General features: G+C 41.4%; 1 protein-coding gene across 4 annotated transcripts in view; it reads right to left on the bottom strand.

The window, feature by feature from the left end:
* The window catches only part of dclk2a (doublecortin-like kinase 2a), a 33323-nt gene extending 14234 nt beyond the window's left edge, over nucleotides 1-19089 (bottom strand). For all 4 annotated transcript variants that reach the window (XR_003832292.1, XR_003832295.1, XM_029432034.1 and 1 more), the window contains exons 1-2: nucleotides 18201-19089; nucleotides 12528-12865 (exon numbers count right to left, since the gene is read on the bottom strand). Coding sequence is in view for 2 of the 4 variants with exons in the window: in XM_029432034.1 (XP_029287894.1) it covers nucleotides 12528-12865; nucleotides 18201-18606 (744 nt within the window). In the remaining 2 variants the exon portion in view is untranslated. The remainder of the gene's footprint in view (nucleotides 1-12527; nucleotides 12866-18200) is intronic.
* Nucleotides 19090-20327: the final 1238 nt, after the last annotated feature.

The raw sequence follows: 20327 nt of genomic DNA, 5'->3' as shown, positions 1-20327 counted from the left end.
GAAATTGGTCCATGTGTTGCTGGAAGTCCTTCATTTGTGTGTTACCTGATCAGACCTGTACCACAGTGCAAATACTCCTTCAGAGGACTGCCTATTATTGACAGTAGATGGCGTTAACGAGCAAGAAACAATGCAATGCACTAGCATAAGTAAGGCAGAAGAAGACTGTAAACTCACAAACGTGAACATAAACAGCAGAATTTGAATATGACCCGCAGCCCTGTTCTGCATGTGATCCCCTCTCTATCCCCATTTCCTGTCCAGCTTTTATAATAAAAACAATCTTTGAAAATGACTTCCCAACTCAGGAAATGGGACCATCCGAGGAGGATGTGAATGAATCATTGGCCTTGGTGGAAGTCTGCTCTTTTCAAGTGTGATTGTAGTTCATTTAATAGTAATGTGCTGGTGAACAAACAGAGCGACCGTTCCCAGTTTCTGTCATAAGACATGGAGGATGGAGTTTGATTCAGCAGTGTTTCAATTTCAATGAGCACAGTCTGTGTGATGCGTGTGGTAGGGTTAGGTTGTGACTGTGTGAATCTGCATGTGTTTGAGTGAACCGCACAGAGAGACAGAGCATAACAACAGTACAGCACATCCAGAATACTGCAGAGTCATAGGAAAGCTGTACAGTTAGTGTTTGTGCTGCAGGGTAATTTGTCTTGCTGTTTTTTCTATTCTGTCTCACACTGTGATCATCATTTTCTCTGCAGCTCAGAGCACTTTTCCTTTTACACCCACCAGCCACCCTTGGAGACAGAAACATGAGTTACTTTTGAACTATAGTGAGTTACACACACACACACACACACACACACACACACACACACACACACACACACACACAGTGAGAGTATCCCTCTTTTGCTGTACGTGGACAAGTAGGAAGACAAAGGAGGAAAATATCTGTTCAATATCCCACCAACCACCATCACAATGGGTTGCATATGTACCCACACAAGAAGTGCAGCCACACACTGCCAGGCATATGTACTGTATAAATGCACACACACACACCCACACACACACGGATAAGGAGGAGGAGCACAAGATGGCATAAGATTGTGGCAGATGGATCCTCTAGGGGAGATTGGGGGCTGACACAGTGGGGGAAAGTGTGTGTGTGTGTGTGTGTGTGTGTGGTGTCCGGTATAGCTAAAAGACTACTAAAGAGGACAAACAACCTCAAAAGTGACAAGAAGAGTTGGAGGCTGAGAGACAAAGACAAAGAGACAGAAGTAGAGTAGGAGTGTGAAATCTTACAACCAAAATAGTAAAAAGGAGGAGTATTCAAAACCACAAATAAATATCATTACAGTAGGCCTGAGTTACACATTCATTAATTATTAATAAGACACTTCACATGACACTTCTGCATGTCCTACATTCAGACAGCATCAATTAAAAATTAAACAGGATGCTGTATCTATAACATGCTCATAAATAATCAACAACAGCCTCTCATGTCCGTCATAAAGCCCTTTTGTCTAATCTTTGAGGCCCACCGATGACCTCTTCACATACAAATACAAAGAATCAGTGAAAGTAGAAGAGATGTGTCTATATGTGTCTACACCGCGCTGTGGAAGAATACCAAAGGTTTGACATAGCTGCAGAGGATGCCATTCTTTAGATGAGCTCTCCCTCGGGAACTTGGCAGCTGATCGCCACGCCATACTGTCAGGGCACAGGTGTTAGAATCACCATAGCAACAGCGCACAGGGATAGTCCGATGAATGTGTCAAAAATGGATTCTGGTGTAGAGCAAGCTATGTGAGAGTGAGAGACTATTACGTGCAGATATTAGATAATATTCCTCATTGACCTCTGACTTTAATCCACACACTGCTTCTTCTGGTGTGGTGTGCAGATATGAGCACCGTCCTGTATTTTTCCATCCACTCAGTGAGCTGCGTTGGTACAGAGCACGCCGGTCATTTGTTAGAGGACAATGTGAGACCGCACCACAGAGGACTGCTGAAGTGAGCACTGTCCCCTGGCAAGGAAAACTGTGGTGACATCTGCAGACAGAGGACAGCTCAAACATTTTAAGAAATATGCTTATTTATGTTTCTGGCAGATATTTAGATGTGAAGATTTATATCAGATGTGTCTGTTAAATATAGCGCTACAGCCAGTTAGTTTAGCTTAGCACAAAGACAGGAACCAAGAGCAAACAGCTAGCCTTGCTCTGTAACCATTACAACATCTGCCTACCTGCACCTCTAAAGCTCACTAATTAACATGTTATTTTTTGGTAAAAAAACGCCAATGTTCTGTTTCAAAGGGGGTTATGTTCCGGGCTATTTCTTGGACAGGCACGGTAACGTCCCCGAGTCTCTCCTGGTTGCTTAAAAAATTACCAATTTTTGCGTAAGTCAAGAACAAGCCAGGCTCCTGCATTTATTTGAATTGCTGTTTGCCACAGGACATGCTTGTCCCAACACCACCTGAGGCACCAGGCTTATTGTGAAGAAAAGGAATATTATATATATCTTTGTCGAGAAAGCCGCTGGCTGTATTACTTTCACCTCTACACACACACACACACACACCTCTCTCACTGCAAGGATAGCACTGCTGTGGCCTGTGATAAAGTACTTTTCAGCTTGCAGGTGATGCCCAGGGGACGGCAGGGAAATGGAGACAAATGCCTGCACATACCTGGGTTTAAAAAGGCAAGAACTATTCTGGTGTTTTAACTTAGATGCACTTTTTAAAAGTGCACTATTTTCAATCCCCTGGTTTAAATGACTGTATATACCTAAATAAAGACTAAATCATAAATGCTTTAAAGAAATGTGTTGTTTGATCATTTATTATTACTTCACAGTTATCCCTAGTATAAAAGTCAAAGTGTAAAGGGTTTCTTTAAACAGAACATCTGTGCAGCAGATCATTTGGAGCACAGGAGTGCATGAATATCAGACCAATGTTTCTATTTGCTCTTGCCAACCACTGCCAGCACAAACAGCCATTGGCACTCCATCACAAGCGCTGTCCTCCTCGTCTCGGCCAATCAGTAAAGTGCAATGTTCGCAGGCTTCTGTCATTGGCTGGTTAACGTGTCTTGAGGCTAAACTGAAGTTTGCCCTCTGAGATGCGACAACCCTCCTCCGCTTGTATGTGTGGCCTTCTCTTGCTCTCACAATGAGTCTGTGTCCTGCTGTACTTTCTGCCCTGCTAAGCTTGGCAACAGAGGAAATACAGGCCGAGGGCTTCAAGCGTGTGTCCATGTGAAAGTATCAAAAGGAATCAGTAATAATAAAAAGGACTAATGAACAAAAGGTTCTCACACAGTCAAGGTCGCATATATCTTAATAACCAAGGCTTTTAACAAATATAATAAGTGTGTGGTTTTGAAAACAAACCAAAACATCTATTATCCAAATATATTCACAACATATACAGTATAAATACACTGCACTAGGTTTATAAGGGGTGCAAATTGTCTTCTCTTGCTCTTAAATAGGGGCTTTGTTCCAAAAACAGCAGGTGGCAAGAATTTAGGGCAGTGGAAAATGCTGTAAATGAACTGAACAAGAAAAAAAAAAGGCTCTCCTTGTGAAGCCTGACACGACAATGATCACAGTAATCCTTCGGCAGCATCAACCTCATTTACCTTCAAACCCTTCGTTGCTGCTCATCACCCTGAGCCAAATTAGCAAGAGGCAAAGAAGGTGGGTTGAGTCTTCAGAGGAAAGACAGAAGACAAAGAGACAAAGATTGAGAGCTCTGCCTCTTGCCTCTGGGAAGGTCAGCCTACACAGCTCTCCTGCTGACACAAAGGAAATAACCTTTCCTGGTAACGAGCATTCTTTACCCAAGCTTTAAGGCTCGGGTAGGTAACATTGGAGAAGCTAGATATTGTTTTAAATTGTCCAATGTTGCCAACTCTTTTCCATTGAAAGTAGCTAAAAGTAGAATATCTAAAAACACATCACCCGCCCTCGCTTTAACTCTCACTTAAACGGTTACTTACTTGAGAACATGCAGTTAGCTAGATGCTTATAAAGTTTGCCAGGGTGATGCTTAAGCTAAAGCAGGTTATTAACTCTGTTTGAACTCTTACTAAGAGACAGAGGCTGCTTCCTGAGACGGTTTAATTCCTTTGGATTAGAGCCGTAAATCTCGACACGCGTAACAGCCTAGACAAGCAGCACAAAAATGAGCAATGACAAGTCTAACAGTATCATCATTAACTACATTAACTGCATTATACATTAGCTGTTAAATACATTGTTTGTTTGTTCTACAAACTCAAGTTGCTTTCTCTAAACCACACAGAAAAAAACCAAACAAACTCAGTGAAGGCATTGAAGAATAAAAACCATGAGGAAGTGTTTCCTCTGGGTTTTCATGAATAGGATTTCATTATTAATGAGGGACACTTTATATACTGAAGCCAAAAGCACTTCAAAACAAAAAGAAGTGCAAGTTCAAATTGGCAGTTTCCCTTCATTTGTAAACCAATCTAGGGAAAAGCCAAGGCAGTGCAGTGAACTCTGCCTCACATCAGCCACTGACTGGTTAGCCGATCACACATTTCACAACTGTCTGGCTCTCTCTCACCTCCAAGTCATATTCAAACACAGAAAGGAGGAAAAGATTACTGTGCATAACCTCAGGCTGTCTGAACATACATGAGCACTTTACACTCAAACGGAGCGGTGCAAGTAGGAGTGAAGAGAGTGGGAGTACAAACCAAAACATGCGCGCACACAACTTCTAGCCCAAATGAGCCTCAGTAGATTACTCAACTCATTTAGAGAGGGAGACGTGCAGAATTGCTGAGGTGCTAAGAGATCCACAAGAGATGCATAAAATGTTGGTTTTTGTTACCAATTAACATAATACTCAGTCTCCAATTAAAAACCAACAACATTACAGCACTTAAAAAGTGGCTAATAGGCAATGAATGCTCAAAGTATAATATTGCCGTTCGAGCAGAAGTCTCCAAGGATCCACATTAACTTAATATCTCTTGGAATGTAACTAGCATTTCATGTTTGCACTATTCAAATAAAAAAAACTGTCAATGAACATAAATGTCAACACTCTTAAGCCAGGATTTACACCTCAAGAGAACTACAAAATAGAAAGTGTTTAATGTGCAAATGAAAGTCCACCATCAGCATCAGAGCCATGTTGTCAAGATTACTTAAGACACACAGCTCCTGATATGCACTGTGCAAAAACATCCATCACATCAATCTGCCAAAACTTGCTGAGGCAATCTGGGCTTGCTTGAATGATTAAACTCAAGTAGACAAACAATAGTGTGTGTGGGCTGGGGTTTGAATATCATGATGTCAACTGTCCTGTTGGGAGAGGGAAAGGCTCGCTGCAAAGAATGGATGAGGGCCAGGCTTTGGACAAACAAAACTAAACAAGTAGTTGAGATCACACAGGACACAATGGATGCCCTCCCCGTATGTGGCTTCCACTCATTCATACTGCACAGCCGACAGCCCCGTGGCCCACTGACACCCCCCGCGCTCTGTCGTCTGCCGCCTTTTTTGTTTTCCTGTTCGTCAATGCAGGGTGTCATGCCAGCACTTGTGAAACGTGGGTCAGGCACTTTTGCTTTATAAAATACAATGAAGAGTGTTTGTATTGCCCACCAAGACTGAGTGAGTGTGTGTGTGTGTGTGTGTGTGTGTGTGTGTGTGTGTGTGTGTGTGTGTGTGTGTGTGTGAAAGCCATCTGCTAGGGAAAAGAAAGATTTTTCAGATTTTATCTCCGAAGGCCAGACAGAGACAATGTTACGCCAAGGTTTCGTCTTTTTGACTTGCACGGATTTAGTTTGCGAATGTTAAGTTTTAAAAAGTTCAGAATACAAGCAAAAATCCCAAGGTTGTGTTGGAGGGCTTTACAGTCTGTACAATATACAATAGTTCTTCCTTAGACTCTGAATCAAGACAAAATAATATGATGATAATGTGTTATAAGTTCTAATATTAATGCGCAAGTATTAAACTCAAGGGTATAGACAGAAAATATGAGGCTTAGTTTAAGAGCTTAAAGAATTATTATTATTATTATTATTATTATTATTATTATTATTATTATTATTATTATTATTAGTTTAACCACCGGTCTAGCTAGCCACAAAAGACCAGAATTCCAAGGCCCAGGAACTTTCCTTATATTTAAAACGCAGATGCAAGACGAGCATCTTTTAAATGAGTTTGATTACACATGGCATTATGTTGGCAGAAGCCTATGGTATCAGTGGGATAATACTACTGCACCTAAGTGTTTTCCATTACTTGCAATATATCCAAACGCTACTATGAATTCAGCACGTAAATGCTGGATTCTTCAATGAGTCCAGAATAAACAATAGCATATCACTAGCCGAGAATATTCCTGGTTGGATGGTGTCAGTGCACTGGTGTCAGATGGTGCTGTATGCTAATGTCCGCACAGAACAATAGGTAGGCATGCACATTTCATGGCTGTTGACCTGAATGGCGGTGTTTAATCCAGACTTGGCCCTGAAAACAGCTCATGCCTGACAATCAGAAAGAGCCCGTGTGGCCATGACCCAAGCTAGTCAAATAGGGAGAGACAGTTTGTACTAATCTGTCTGTAACTGCCAGCGTGTTTCAAGATATCATCCTGATCAATATAATGACAGCAGAATTCAGACACCTTAGTGAACGTAAACCCTGTAACTGTTGGCACAAGACAGCAGAGCAGCACGTCCCCGCTAACACATGTACTGTAAGACTGGTTCAGAGTATTGGGGCCAGGAGGCCATCATCATCATCATCATCATCATCAGAAGCGTGTCATGTGAAATGATGCCACAGTGCTTCAGTGTCACGCTAACAAACATCCCTCTCATACTAATGCGTATGCCCCCAAAACCCAGTTAGCTGTTATCTTTATGACATGTTGGTAATCGAAGATTTGCTGTAACGCTCGGGCTGTATTCACTATAGTAAGTATTTGATCTTACCACTACTACGAGTACTTCTACTTTTAAATGGTACTTAATGTCCCATGCAAAGACTTATTCACAAAGCTGCTAATGGCTATGACTATCCGTTTACTGCACTGTTATCTGTAGACATATAGTAAGCAAGAAAAAATGTGCATTGTACATTTCTAATTGGAGTTTGTTGGGAGTAGTCCCCTGCCTGCTGCTCCTACCCACAGCGTAGCCTAAAATGATTTGCGCCCTGATAAACTGCTGCAGTGTTGAGACCCGCGAGTGACCTTCAATGTCCATTATGCGCACTGTATGCACGCAGGAGCACTAATGCACTTGCCTCTAAGAATGTCAGACAAAAACATTGAGGGATAAATGAATGTTTTATGTAATTGAAAGAGCATGCATTTCTTGCCTTATGTAGATTTGTCAAGATGTACTGTAACTGTGACTTCAATTTACTGTAGAAGATACAGTGCACCCACATAACTACTGCAAAGATGTAAACAAACGAAGACATTACATCTGAGAAGACTTTCCAATTATCAGTGCCGAGTTCCATTTCCTCTCTCTGTGTGTACTGAAAAGGCTTTTATAGATTTCAGGGAGACGAGCAATTCAGCCCTTTCAGCTCAGCAGCCTAAACGGTCCAGATCTGTTCCCAGCTCCTGGTTAATGGGCAGACTAGCTGTCATCCTGATAACATCACCGAGTCAAAAGGATTGTGACCGTAAGCTATTTCAGGGTTGTTAGGCAGATATTTTTAAAAAGAGGAAATCAATGTTCTAGTTACGTTAACTTCAAACCAGTGCACAGCAAAGATCTAAAAAAGGTATATGCCTATATTTTCTGCAAAAGATGACTTTAACAAATGCCTATGTAGTACGCTCTTGTTACTTCTCCAATGCCATTGGGAAGCTACTGTAATATAAATCCATGGCATGATGAAGGCTGGCCGAAACAAGCAGACTTTGTCTTCAAAATACAAGAGGCACCGATGTGCAGGATCAAGTGAGACAAAGGGTTTAGAACAAGCAGAAGTAAACACACTCTTTGTGCATGCAGCTACATGTAGGATAGTTGCCTACAACATTTTTCTTAAATGACAATGTAAGAAGTGCACACTGCTAAGAAGGGATCAGAATAATTTGATGTTCTTTAAGAACTAACTGATTTTTGCAAGTGATGTTCTGCCCTCAACCTTTGTGAAAGTCAGATCAAATGTAATCGATTATTCATTTCTCTATCTAAAAGTGAGATTTCCGCTTATGGCTACGTCCCACATTGACCTCTAATGTTTTAATGGCAGCACCACACACTGACTGACACTCATTGCCGAAGGCTACAATGCGTAAAAGGTTGCAGCTCATCGGTGGTGTTCAGTTTTCACACAGTACATTCTGCTGACGTGGAGGTGCCAGAATACACCGTCAGAACTGTTTTATTCTTATTCCACACCTTTCTAACGTCGGATTGGAGTGAGGCTGTGTCTGACCATTACTGAAACTTTCTAAAAGCGACACTGTGACATTCACACCCACCTCTTGTCGTGAGTGGCCTGCTGTGCGGAGGGGACAAACAGAGCCAGGGTTTAAACATCTCTCTCTACAATTCAACACCTCCACACTTGCTCCTTTTGTTTCATCACATGGGCCTTTTTCCTCTTTGTCACTATTTCAACAGTTCCCTTGAATGATTTTTTACATTAGAAAAAGACAACTTAGCAAGTAATTGTTCCCAAAATGAATGAATGCATCGATTAGACAATAAAAAATAGGGACATCTTATTTTCCGCCTGCCCAGTCAGCTTTGAGATGTAAAACAGGGGTTTCTCTCAAAAGCAGCAGCTGATTCTGCTGGCGCTGATAACCAAGATCTACAATTAACATTCAGTCTGAAGAGCATCTTTGAATCAGGGAGGGAGAGTGGACAGAGATGTATTGTTCAAGCACGCTCACTCACACATGCACATCCCTGATCACACACACACAAACACACACACCTGACAGCTGCACTTTAACCCTCCCTTCCAGCTTATAGGTCTAATTATCCGGTGGTGGCCAGGGCCTCAGCGGGGGGCCTCTGAGTGTGTGTGTGTGTGTGTGTGTGTGTGTGTGTGTGTGTGTGTGTGTGTCTGCATCAGTGGGAGGGGGCTGCAGCGCCTGCAGACCGGGTGGCTGGGACCTGTGATTTGATTTGAGGAGCAGATGGCAGGCTGATGCTGGAAGGCATTTGGAGCACCGAGTGTGTGTTTGTTTGTGTTGTGGTGTGCAAGTGACAGACTGAAAAGGCTTTTTAGGAAATAAAAGTAAAGCTTTTTTTAGCATCTAAATCAGGTTCTGTTCAAACTGGTATTTTAAAATGTGATGCTCATTTAAGAAACTGCTAACAGATTTGATAATACTACAGTAAATCTAAACCAAAGCTGAACAACACACACACACACACACACACACACACACACACACACACACACACACACACACACACACACACACACACACACACACACACACACACACACACACACACACACACACACACACACACACACACACACACACCTCTAAAGTAGTTTCAACAACCCTAACTTGATGGACCCTCCCCCTCGCCTCCAGTCTAGTGTACTGTAAGCTAATTCTACTTCTGGACTTGCCGAAATTGATATCGATCTTCTGGTCTGACTTGGTGATTTGAAGGAAAACAAGCTTCCCAAAACGTTTATTAATAACTTAGAAAAAGCCCTCCTTCACTACAGCCAAGGTATTTATTTACCGCTTCATTCAATGCATCAGGACACACATGCATGAGTCATTCGCTGTCAAGTGAAACCCATGTAACTCAAAATGTAGTGGAAAATTCTCCTAATTGTCAAGCTAAATAAATCATTTCAATACCCTTCGGAAAAACAGGACAGTTTTTCTCAGCTCATGAAAAGTTGATGTTTGGGAGATACATGATTTTCACAGGATGGCAATAATGTAGGAAACAGACATGTAGCCACCAGTATGGCACCGCTGAGGATGGGAAAAGAGGCTTATCAGGTTAAAGAGGCTTCACGAGAGGGATCCAAACAGTCAAAGTTAAGCTGTCAGATTATACACGTTTGGTCTGAGAGAGAGTTACATCCTCTTCAAGCAGAGGACAAGTAAAATGTGAAAAGATTAGAGCGAAGGCTTTTTCTAAGTAGGCAGTATCGAAAAATACGGAAAAGATTATGTTGTCAGATATAACAATTTATTTCTGGACAGCGAATTTAAAAGCTTCATGCTAAAGAAAGCGCCTGCTGACTTTGACATTCAAACTGTATTGACTTCTACTATCATGGGCAGGATATCGTCAGGTGTGCAGCTCTGGTGTCAGGATCACTTTACAGGCTTAATGGGTTAAACCTCTGAATTAGACTCTTAATTCAATTCTGAGACGGTCGTGTTGAAGCCAAGAGAGTAAGATGAGTGTAAAGCAAAGAGTCATTTTTTAAGTAGTTAATCTGACATTATGCTTCACACTCAATCACTCACTGCTGCTGCTGCTGATGCTGCTGCTGCTGCTACTGCTACTGCTGCTGCTACTGCTACTGCTACTGCTGCTGCTGCTGCTACTGCTACTGCTGCTGCCACTGTGTGAGTGAGTGAGTGTAGCTTTCAAGTGAAGGCTCTATGACACGGAAGTCAATAAAATCGTTGTAGATTCTGAGCACTTTCAACATTATAGTGCTGTAAAAGGAGAACTGGGTGACGGCTGAAAAACTAGAACAAAATATGATTTTAGCATCAAACATTAACCTATATGATTTATGATTAAAATGGGAACTGTTGAACGTTATTGAAAAGATATTTCTGTAGAGGACTTGAGCATTCGGTGACAACATGTAGGACCCATTATAGCACAGCCCCAGTTAAATAAGAAGCTCTAGTCTCCTTTAGCATTCATCTGACGGAGGAGAAATTTACAGTGACGGATTGATGGGTGGGTGGATTTCTGCTCCAGTAGAGGGAAGGAATCATCTATCAAAGACTGCTGTAACTAATTGCTGATGTGTTTACCATTAAAAACTCTGTGGTGAGGAAGCTAACTGACACATTTGTCAGGATGACAGATGTAATGCATCATCTGTAATGTATAAGTATGTCCTAAATCACTACTAAAAATGACTTATTTATGATTTTGAATACATATGGATACAAATAAATCCCTTGATGATTTCCTTGTATCATAAATGTTGGCGGTTGAATTGGCCGGCATCCATCTTTAATCCAATACCAGAATGTTTGCCTGATGTGTGGTTGGGATTTTGAGTTGAGTTGCACTTGATGATAAAGGATAATATCATGATTTCTACACAACACATCATCTATTTATGGACACAAATAAAATGTCTTGCAGACTCAAAAGGGAGGTTTTCAGGAAGTGCTCCTTCTTAATCTTACTAATGATATGCCAGCCTCCTCTCTCTTCAAATGATTAGTCAAATGGTCAACTCCCAACATAGGAAAACAACTTGATAGCTCGTAAAACATGGTGGACATCACAAATGTATCACGAGCACCAACGTACTGTACTTAAGCGCACCCCATAAAGTCCAATACAACATTCTTCATGCCCGTAAAGAACAGCTGATCTGCACAGCTGATCTAGAAGGAATTTACTAAGAGATAGAAATAGACACACACACACACACACGTTATTTGAGCAACAAAGCTGATGAAGTATCCACTCTGTAAAAATAAATTCCAGCCAACAATCTATTTTATGAACACAACATTTGTGCATTCGAGCGCCCTTCATGGACCTTATTTTTTCTGTATTCTAATCCATTTCTTCCTAATCCCATATCTTTATTTCCAGTTTATTTTGACCCAGTATTTTTGTTTTGTTACTTACTTTAAACAACTTCACCACCTTGAAGTTAAATACATATTTGAGATTAAAACAATATCAATTATGAAGAATTATCTAAGGCTTCTCCCAGATGAGAAAGCGTCACATAAATCTTTTTTGATTAGGGGCACCATGTGTTCCAGCTCACCTCATATCATAACACCAGGGACCCGCAATGACAATTTCAGATTCAGAAATGTTACTATACGCGTGTCCCAGATGGATAGGATTATAGCAAAAACAGTCTCAACCGGCTTAATAAGGGAGGAAACTATACTGATGGATATGGCAAAAGGACTGAACTCTTAAATGTATTCATTAGTGCCTCGTTGAAGTAATCGTGGCGTGTAATTATGTATGCATGATTAAATGGGGTGTAATTACCTAGACTGCTGACACAGTTGAAGCCTATAAATCACAGCACTTTTTGGAGATACAACTTTTTGCCTAAAAAGCTCAGCCAAGCAGTGACATCTGGTTTTCATATGCACATTATCCAATCTCATCGCAATGAAAACAATACAGCCAACTCCCTCCAACTGTCATGTTATGTCATTTTAGGCAATGAGATCATGGATATTGGCAAGAACAAAAATGCTTTGTTCCCCCGACTGGGTTTCTGCACGAGTGTGGTTGGAGATTACCGCTGCAAATATCATCCGGTGGTTTAAACTAAACCAAGCATGCATCATGACACACTCACCTGCTTGCCCTCCAAAGTGTACAGTCTCCTCACAGCTCCAGAGTCCAACTTGATTGCGTCCGTGATGTCAGTGAGCACCTGCTCGAAGGAGTGTGCCGTCTTCTTGTTGAGCAGTATCCGTACCGCTTTGCGGGGTTTGACACCGCTGCGGATGACTGTGACTAGTTTGGGTTTGATAAAGTCTTTGAACTCACGCTGCAGCTCGCTCTTCAGCGGGATGAGAGAGGAGAGGGAGCGTGATGTGCCGGTCTTGCAGCCCACTGCCCAGTTGGGGTTGACGTTCTTGTTGTAGTCCACCCGTCGGAAGGATTCATTTGAGGCACACACATAACTCTCACCTGGGGAAAGAGACACGTTGGTACAATTGATTTCCACATCTATTCAAATGAAACATTGTACACAATCACACAAACACCTGCAGATGCATCAGAATGCACCTGCCATGTACGGTATGCACCATAAAACACTGCATCCACATGGCATCAGGCGAATCAGTGGAACAACAAAGGGTTAACATTCCTCAGCTGAAACAAAAAGGCTCACTGAGAGGCCAGGCCAGTGTAACACTGTCCTCTCTCCCTTTCAGCTGTCGAGCTGCTGCGTTGGCCGTCCTCCAAAGCAAAAGCATTTTGTTTTATCTTCCAGCATTCCATTCCAACGGTTAACACGCAAATGTTTCCTCTTAAGAAGTAAGTCATGTGACAAGTACAGGGGCTTGACCCGGTACATAAAAACCACAGCAAGAATGTCTGGAGATTGTTTTGAAGGCTGAGTGTTGGATGAGAAACTCGATGCTGCCATTCTGAGTAAGAGAGAGAAAGTGACAGATACTTTCTGTTCATTCAGAATCAACTTGGGCTCAACAGACACTTCGTGAAACATATTTGATATTTTATATACCGTCAATTCTGTTCCAGCAGATATCCACTTTCCTTCAGTGAGGATGTTCACAGGAATAGAAGAAAAAAGGAGCTCAGAGCTACCAAAAGAGCTTGTTAAAATGTCTTTCATGCCTGTATCTCTGCATCTCTGGGTAATTAGTAGAACTGCACTGAGAATGGCAAGGGAGCAAAAACACACACTAGTTTATAAACTGCATTAAGTATAATCCTATAACCGGACATACCTCAGAAATGTGAACAAGGTTGCTGTTTGTGGCACTGTGTTTGGTATTTTTTGGGAAAGTTTCAGTTATCTGATGTGTGTCAAGACAAACGACTCGAGGAGCAGTGAAAGAAAGCCACATGAGGCCGTGCGTCCCACGATACCTGGTTTTATTAAGCGTGCAATTAACCAAAGGCTAATTAAAAGGCGAGGCCACAGCTGGGGGGGGGACTGAGCTATGGCTGAAAAGTGAAACAAAATATAACTGGGGTTGTCATTCATTAGAGGGACAATGACAGAACACTGAATGCCCTCAGATGGTGACAGATCTATTCCCCCGAGGTGCTAGGGGTCTCAGGTGCAACATCCCTCGGTGATGTGAGGGGAGCCCCAACCAGCCGCCACTGGCTGCTGTCCTCATGTGGACGACAGATGAGGTCAGCATGAACACAGCCGTCCAACCAGCCCAGCAGATTTTACTGACACCAATCCATAACCAAAGCTATGGCTGTAAATGGGAATCATAAAACAGTGTTAATATTATGGAAATATATGAAGTGACCCCATGATGTTCTCAACATGCGTGGCCTTCTATTGTTCTGCTATTGAATTGGAGCCATATGGGCGCACTATTGGTTTCACTGGGCGGACAAACCCTTGTGCCACATCTTATAGGCGGGGTAATCTAAAATGTTTGATGGTCTTAATCTGTTGCGAACCAAAGTTTATATCAAAAATGTCAGATTTGTCGATGTGTAGGTTGTTCTTCTATCCGAGAAACCCCTTTTAAAAATGGCATTTAGTGATCGAAGAGGGACTAAACGTATAGGCCAAGTATTACCAAGACACATCAGGCAGACATTCATGATGCAGCTCAGCAGTGTTAGCCTGGAGCCATACCCCATAAGCCACAACAGATAAATATTCATGATCAAGTGGCTCCCCTCAAACTGTGAATTTATTAATCACAGATATTTGAAATCAAAATAGTTTGAAACTTAAATTATCCAGAAAAAAAACAGCAAATATTTGGTCATTCACAAGATTCAAACAATTAAATAAAAATAGTGATTTGATGAAGACAATGAAAACCTGATTTCCTTTTACTTTAGGAGAGTATTTTTTATCATAAAAGTTTGTTTTAGTTCAGCTCCAAGATTTCAATTTTCTGCTAGAAACAAAAAATGGAACAGAAACATAAAGTCTGCGGAATAAACTGGAGGCATTATGGGAATTTGAGCTTGGCCCATAGTAATGATTAAAGATCAGGATATCTTGGCCTATGTTGCTTCAAATTTGACCACTTTTTATTTGTATTAATGTTTTTATTAGTCTCCTGAGAGTCATCTTACTTAATGAAAGTGCAGCACTTCTGAATATCGTTGGAGTACCTCTCTAATGGCTGCACTACATTGGAAAAAGTTGTGTTTATATTTATTTATTTTTCTCTAGATAAGTCACTAAGAAGATTATCCTTTTCAGAATGATATTATGAATTCAACTCGGCTCTAAATGTTGTTCTGACTTTATATATTCATCCACTTTTAACCTTATCTTCACCAGTTGGTGCTAATAAACCCCTCGGCTTGCACACTCGCTGTTGTCCCAACTAGAATCCCTGAGTCAGCATGTTCTGTACCCCCACATATCCACATAGGAAACTACAAAGCTCTTTCTAAACCCAGTTTAGTATCTGCTACCTCTCCGTGTGGTTTTCCACTAGCACAGCAGTTCAATAGGATTCTTCAAAGGGCCCAGGTCACTTTGCTTCAGCCGCATCAAGCCAAACTGTGATGACATGCGTCGCCACTACCGGTCGTATTTTCAGATATTAGCCCAATTTATCGTTTAATTTAGCTTTTAATTCATATTGGAGCTGAGTTAAGTTACTGCTGATGTGAACCAAACCTTATGATAAAAAGCTTTCCACTGGAAAAATCGAGCCGGGATGCTTTTATTGTGAATAAGTTATAAGAAATGCAATGTGTTTGTCACCAAGTTAGCAGAGCTCCATTAGCTGCTTCAATAACAACAGGACCAATTCTCCACTATTTGGTCAGCAGATCAGTTTGAAATATTCCAGGGAGGAAAAGCACAAACAGCCGCATTGAGCTGAAGAGGCTTGCAGGCGACAGGCTCTTCCTGTGTTTGTTACTGGCACACTTTCAACACGTCATCAAGGTACTTGACCTTGCTGCGCTATGCAGTCGAACAACACTAACAACTGGCCAGCGCTGATCAACCTGCTCTTGGCATGGCTCGGCGCCGCTACCTCCCCTAGTATGGAAAAACCCTACAAATTGACTGGTTGGTTCAATAATCCCATCCAGCCATAAGGGACACACATGTGAATGGTGCTTATTGGGTTTCCACACAAAAGAGCCCCAGCAGGCCTCAATCAATGGCGGCAGACTGCTGAACTGTGCTGTGCTGTGCTGTTCCCTCTCTTTGTCCATTAGTTGGCCGAATAAACAAGGACGAGACACTTGGTGCTCTGCCCACCTGCAGTGCATCTCACATCTGAGTTTACCCAAACCTAAAAGAAAAACACTTTTCCACTTACCCCTCATGTTATCAAGCCATGTAGATAGTTTGACGAATTAGCTGAGGTTCTGCCTTTGACTTTGACCGCTATCACAATACAAGGGGATGGAATGAAATTCACTTGAGGTGCTCACAGTATTAAACTAAAATCTAATTCTAAAACTCAATATGAATGTGACTTTCCAGAAACAATGCCCTGGTTACTCAGGATAATACACAGCGGGTCAGAAATGGCAAAAAACTGTCAGGTGAGTTAACTATCCAACGCATTGTTTTTAATTGTTTTAAATGGTAATTTCTTAAAAGCTTTGAGCACCATTTGCCAATTTCTTCTGCAAACACTCTTCAGGAACTGGCTGACCCTGAGACATCCATGTTTCTTTGGTTTAAAGACACTTTCCTATTATTATGTACCAAATTGAATATATTGAAGCTTTCAAAAAGATGTAATAACTTTAGATAACTCTGCATTGGTAGACAACGCTTTTTTGTGATTTACCCTTTAAAAACAAAAGACAATTGCTCACAGAATGAGCTGTTGAAGCATCGGTAGTACTCCTGACACAACTAGTAATGTACTGTATGCTCAGGATCCTCAATTAGCTACAGTGTCCTGCACATTAGAGCAGAGGTGCAGTGCAGAACGTTCTGTTTCAGATCTAATTCACCATAACAACGTTTGCTTAAATTGCCAAACTAGTGACGCTACAGAATTCAGTTCAGGCACTGGCCTGAATCTTCCCCAGTCACTCAGGGGAGGGGGCATAGGAAATGAGTGTAGCACAGATTCTGAAGTTTTAGGAGGATGTGAGATGAAAATAGATACCAGTATACAAGAATAAAGACTGCAGTAAGAGGTCGGTGGATCCTGAGTGTGTGTGGCAGAGCCGTAACCTCTCCTGTTAAAAGAGGATTGCAGGCAGGTCACAGTGCAGACAGACACACACCAGGTCTGAACATGAAGATTAACTTATTACTGAGAGGTCACTGTGAGTCCCTGCAGGGTGAACAACACTGCAGGAAAGTGAAAGGGTAGGAGAAGACTGTGCTAGATTTGTGTCTGCAGTGGGCGTCTGCATTTGACACAATGTTTAAAAACTTAAGACTAGTACAGTAAACTTGTATGCTAATGCACTAAACCAAATGTGTTTAGGGACTATACGGTCAGTCCTCCTTTACCAACATGACTAAACTCATCGTATATCTATTAATTAATTTAACTTTTAGTGTATATGTTATGACTTCTGTTCCAGTATTAAACCCAATTATTTCACCCATATACTGCAAGCCATGAACAGATACTGGATGGGGGAGGGAAACTTCAAGCTTTCAAGCCCCAAGGGTGAGATCAATTTAAGAGAGCGGCCAATAGGCCCTACAACATACACATTCATCACATATTCATTCCCATGCAGGATTGCACTTACACAAGGCACTTTCAAGCCCACACAAACTGAGCTCACTACATACTAAAGAGGGGAGAGAGGGAAAGAGTCCAGCTGAGATCAATGGACACTGAAGCACATTAGCAGCAGCCTGTGCAGAACTAAAGCTGCACCGAGGAGGGGTCTGCTTCTTTGCATGCACGGCACTGGGTCAAACATGTCAGAACAGTTATGTCAATGATGCAAAGGAAGCTCTGCTTTGCATCCATTATACTGTAATGTCCTCCAGAGGTCATTTGATAGATTTAAGACACTGCACAAAGTAGAACAAAGCAACATTTTGTCTGGCAGACAAAACTTTCCTGGTTTGGCAAATGGCAACATGCACAAATTAAAGCCCTTAATATATGTTCTAAGAGACTTTTAAATTATGGCATAACTTTCCTGGGGCTATATCAATAAGTGTATACTTGCATGTGCCATTCAGCCAATACTCAAAGCAAAACATAGCTTTTATAAATATCAATTGCATGTCTGAATCAATGCATTTTTTATCTATTATCAATATAATTAAGTATTGACCCTATTTGTATGCTTTGTGGTCACATAAGGTGGTTGTTACATCCATAATCACCCTTACCCTCTACTAAGTCATCCAGACTAGTGATCCTCCTGCCTCCATCCAACGCGTATAACGTCCGGACTCCTTGAGGAAGGTTGACATTGTCCGACAGGGACCTTGTGAGCTCCATGAGCAGAGCATCCAGAGACCTGAACCGGTCGCTAGATATGGCATACACCAAACCTTTAAAATACCTGTCTCCATTGCGATAAAACCGCACTTTTCTGGCTTTTTTCTCGGACGTGAGGGACTGGAGAGTGCGTGTGCGGTAGAAACTACAGTGCGCACTGTGAGCCGGACTGGGGACCAGACCGTTGCCTCTGGAGCCTGGCTGGGAACCGGATCCCGAGTTAGTCCTCGGTGTCCGATGCGCCTTCTCTCGTTCCTCAAAGTGTTCAAACTCAATACTTCTGCTTAGCGACATGTCGACTGGCTCTTTTTCTTCCTGTTTTAAAGGAAATCCCAAACAGAAAAAAAAAACTTTTATCCAAAGGGCTGAAGGATCGATGCGCCCGCAGCCGGTGGACGGAGGATACACGTGTGCGTCTCCAGTCTGCGCGTGCAGTACACTGTATGACTACTTGCTGCACCGGTTGCTCGTGACAAGTCCAAACGCTAAAATGACTTTCCAAAATAAGAAACAACTCGAGGAATAATCTTGAAGTCCACAGAAAATGAATCCCGAGCTGACTGATCGGATGAATTGATTTGTCGACCTACAATAACGCAGCAGGAGCAGTAATCCAAACGTCAGCTCGCGATTATCCGGTAGACTAAAGAGCCGCTGTGTTTGACAGACATTGCAGTGGACCTGCCGGTTGGATTTTCAAACAACGAAGCAAATTTTACAAAACTTCGGCGCACCGCACCAAACACCGCAAGCCGCCTCCTTCTCCACCTCGCATCCTTCCTCTGACTGGTCGCTCGCTCAAGCTGTCAAATCAAAGGATAATGAGAGAGGGGGGGGAAACTCTCCCCGCCCGAGGCTCAGGGTCCTAATGCTCTCTATTGTTCCGTTAATGTATTCACGACATGGAAACAATTGAGTTTAGTCCTCATCCTCGATGACTGAAAGCGTGTTCAAACTGTAAGAATAACAGAGAAGCATATATGATACATAGTTACTGTATGGAGTTACTTTTAGAGTATAGGCTACAGAGGTTAGAAATAACAGAGGTAAACTAAATATATATATATATAGGACAATTAATATTAGCCTCGAGATGTGACGTTCACATTCATTCATTCGGCAGAGGCTTTCATTATTTTTTATATATATATATATATATATATATATATATATATATATATATATATATATATATATATATATATATATATATGTATTTAAATATATGATATATTATGTCAATATGCTAAGAATAGCAAAGAGGTGCAAAGATAAAAAAAACATGTAAATACTTCAACACACTTGCAATAAATGAATCAACAAGTTGGCCTTGAAGGTTATACTTAAGATGTGAAAACATTTAACTCGTCTATCCATAAAGAATAGTTAGACCAAAGCAAATTAATCTACTTAACATGCACATAAGCATAATAAGTAAAAAAGAGTAAAATAGATAACAGTTAAAATTCCATTTTGTATAAGCAACACATTAGCCTGAGACAAACTGAAAAATCAATTAACCAATCACAAATCAACATTAGGCCATTTGGAGAGTAAATGAAAGATCGCTGTCAATATTTATCTGGATAGGGATCTGACAACTGGCAGATCAGTTAAAGGTCCCATATTGTAAAAAGTATTTCTCATTATAAAGCTTAAATACTGTGAAATGATCAAAACGCCTAATCGATGCAAAAATACACACAGCCCGTATTCAGAAACTGTGCCTTATAAATGACACATGTCACAATGTTTACAGTTTTAAAAGTAAACATTCTAAATGTGTCCATGTGACAGGAAGTGAACATGGTCCCAAAACTGTAGCCTAGCAACGCAACTCCATAACTCCTATATATTCAGACAGTGTGAGAAAAATAAAGAGACTTTTGAAGATTAAAACATGTGAACATATTCTAGTAGAAAGTATGAACCTGGAAATGAGCATGTGAGCTGTGCCAGTCGGGGTTAAAGCAACTGAAAGCAACTGCTGGTGACAAAATATTCACGTTACAAAC

This window comes from Cottoperca gobio, chromosome 1 (assembly GCF_900634415.1).
Source record: "Cottoperca gobio chromosome 1, fCotGob3.1, whole genome shotgun sequence".
Taxonomy (NCBI): Eukaryota; Metazoa; Chordata; class Actinopteri; order Perciformes; family Bovichtidae; genus Cottoperca; species Cottoperca gobio.
Note: the sequence above shows the minus strand (reverse complement) of the source record. Positions and strands in the feature narration are given on the sequence as shown.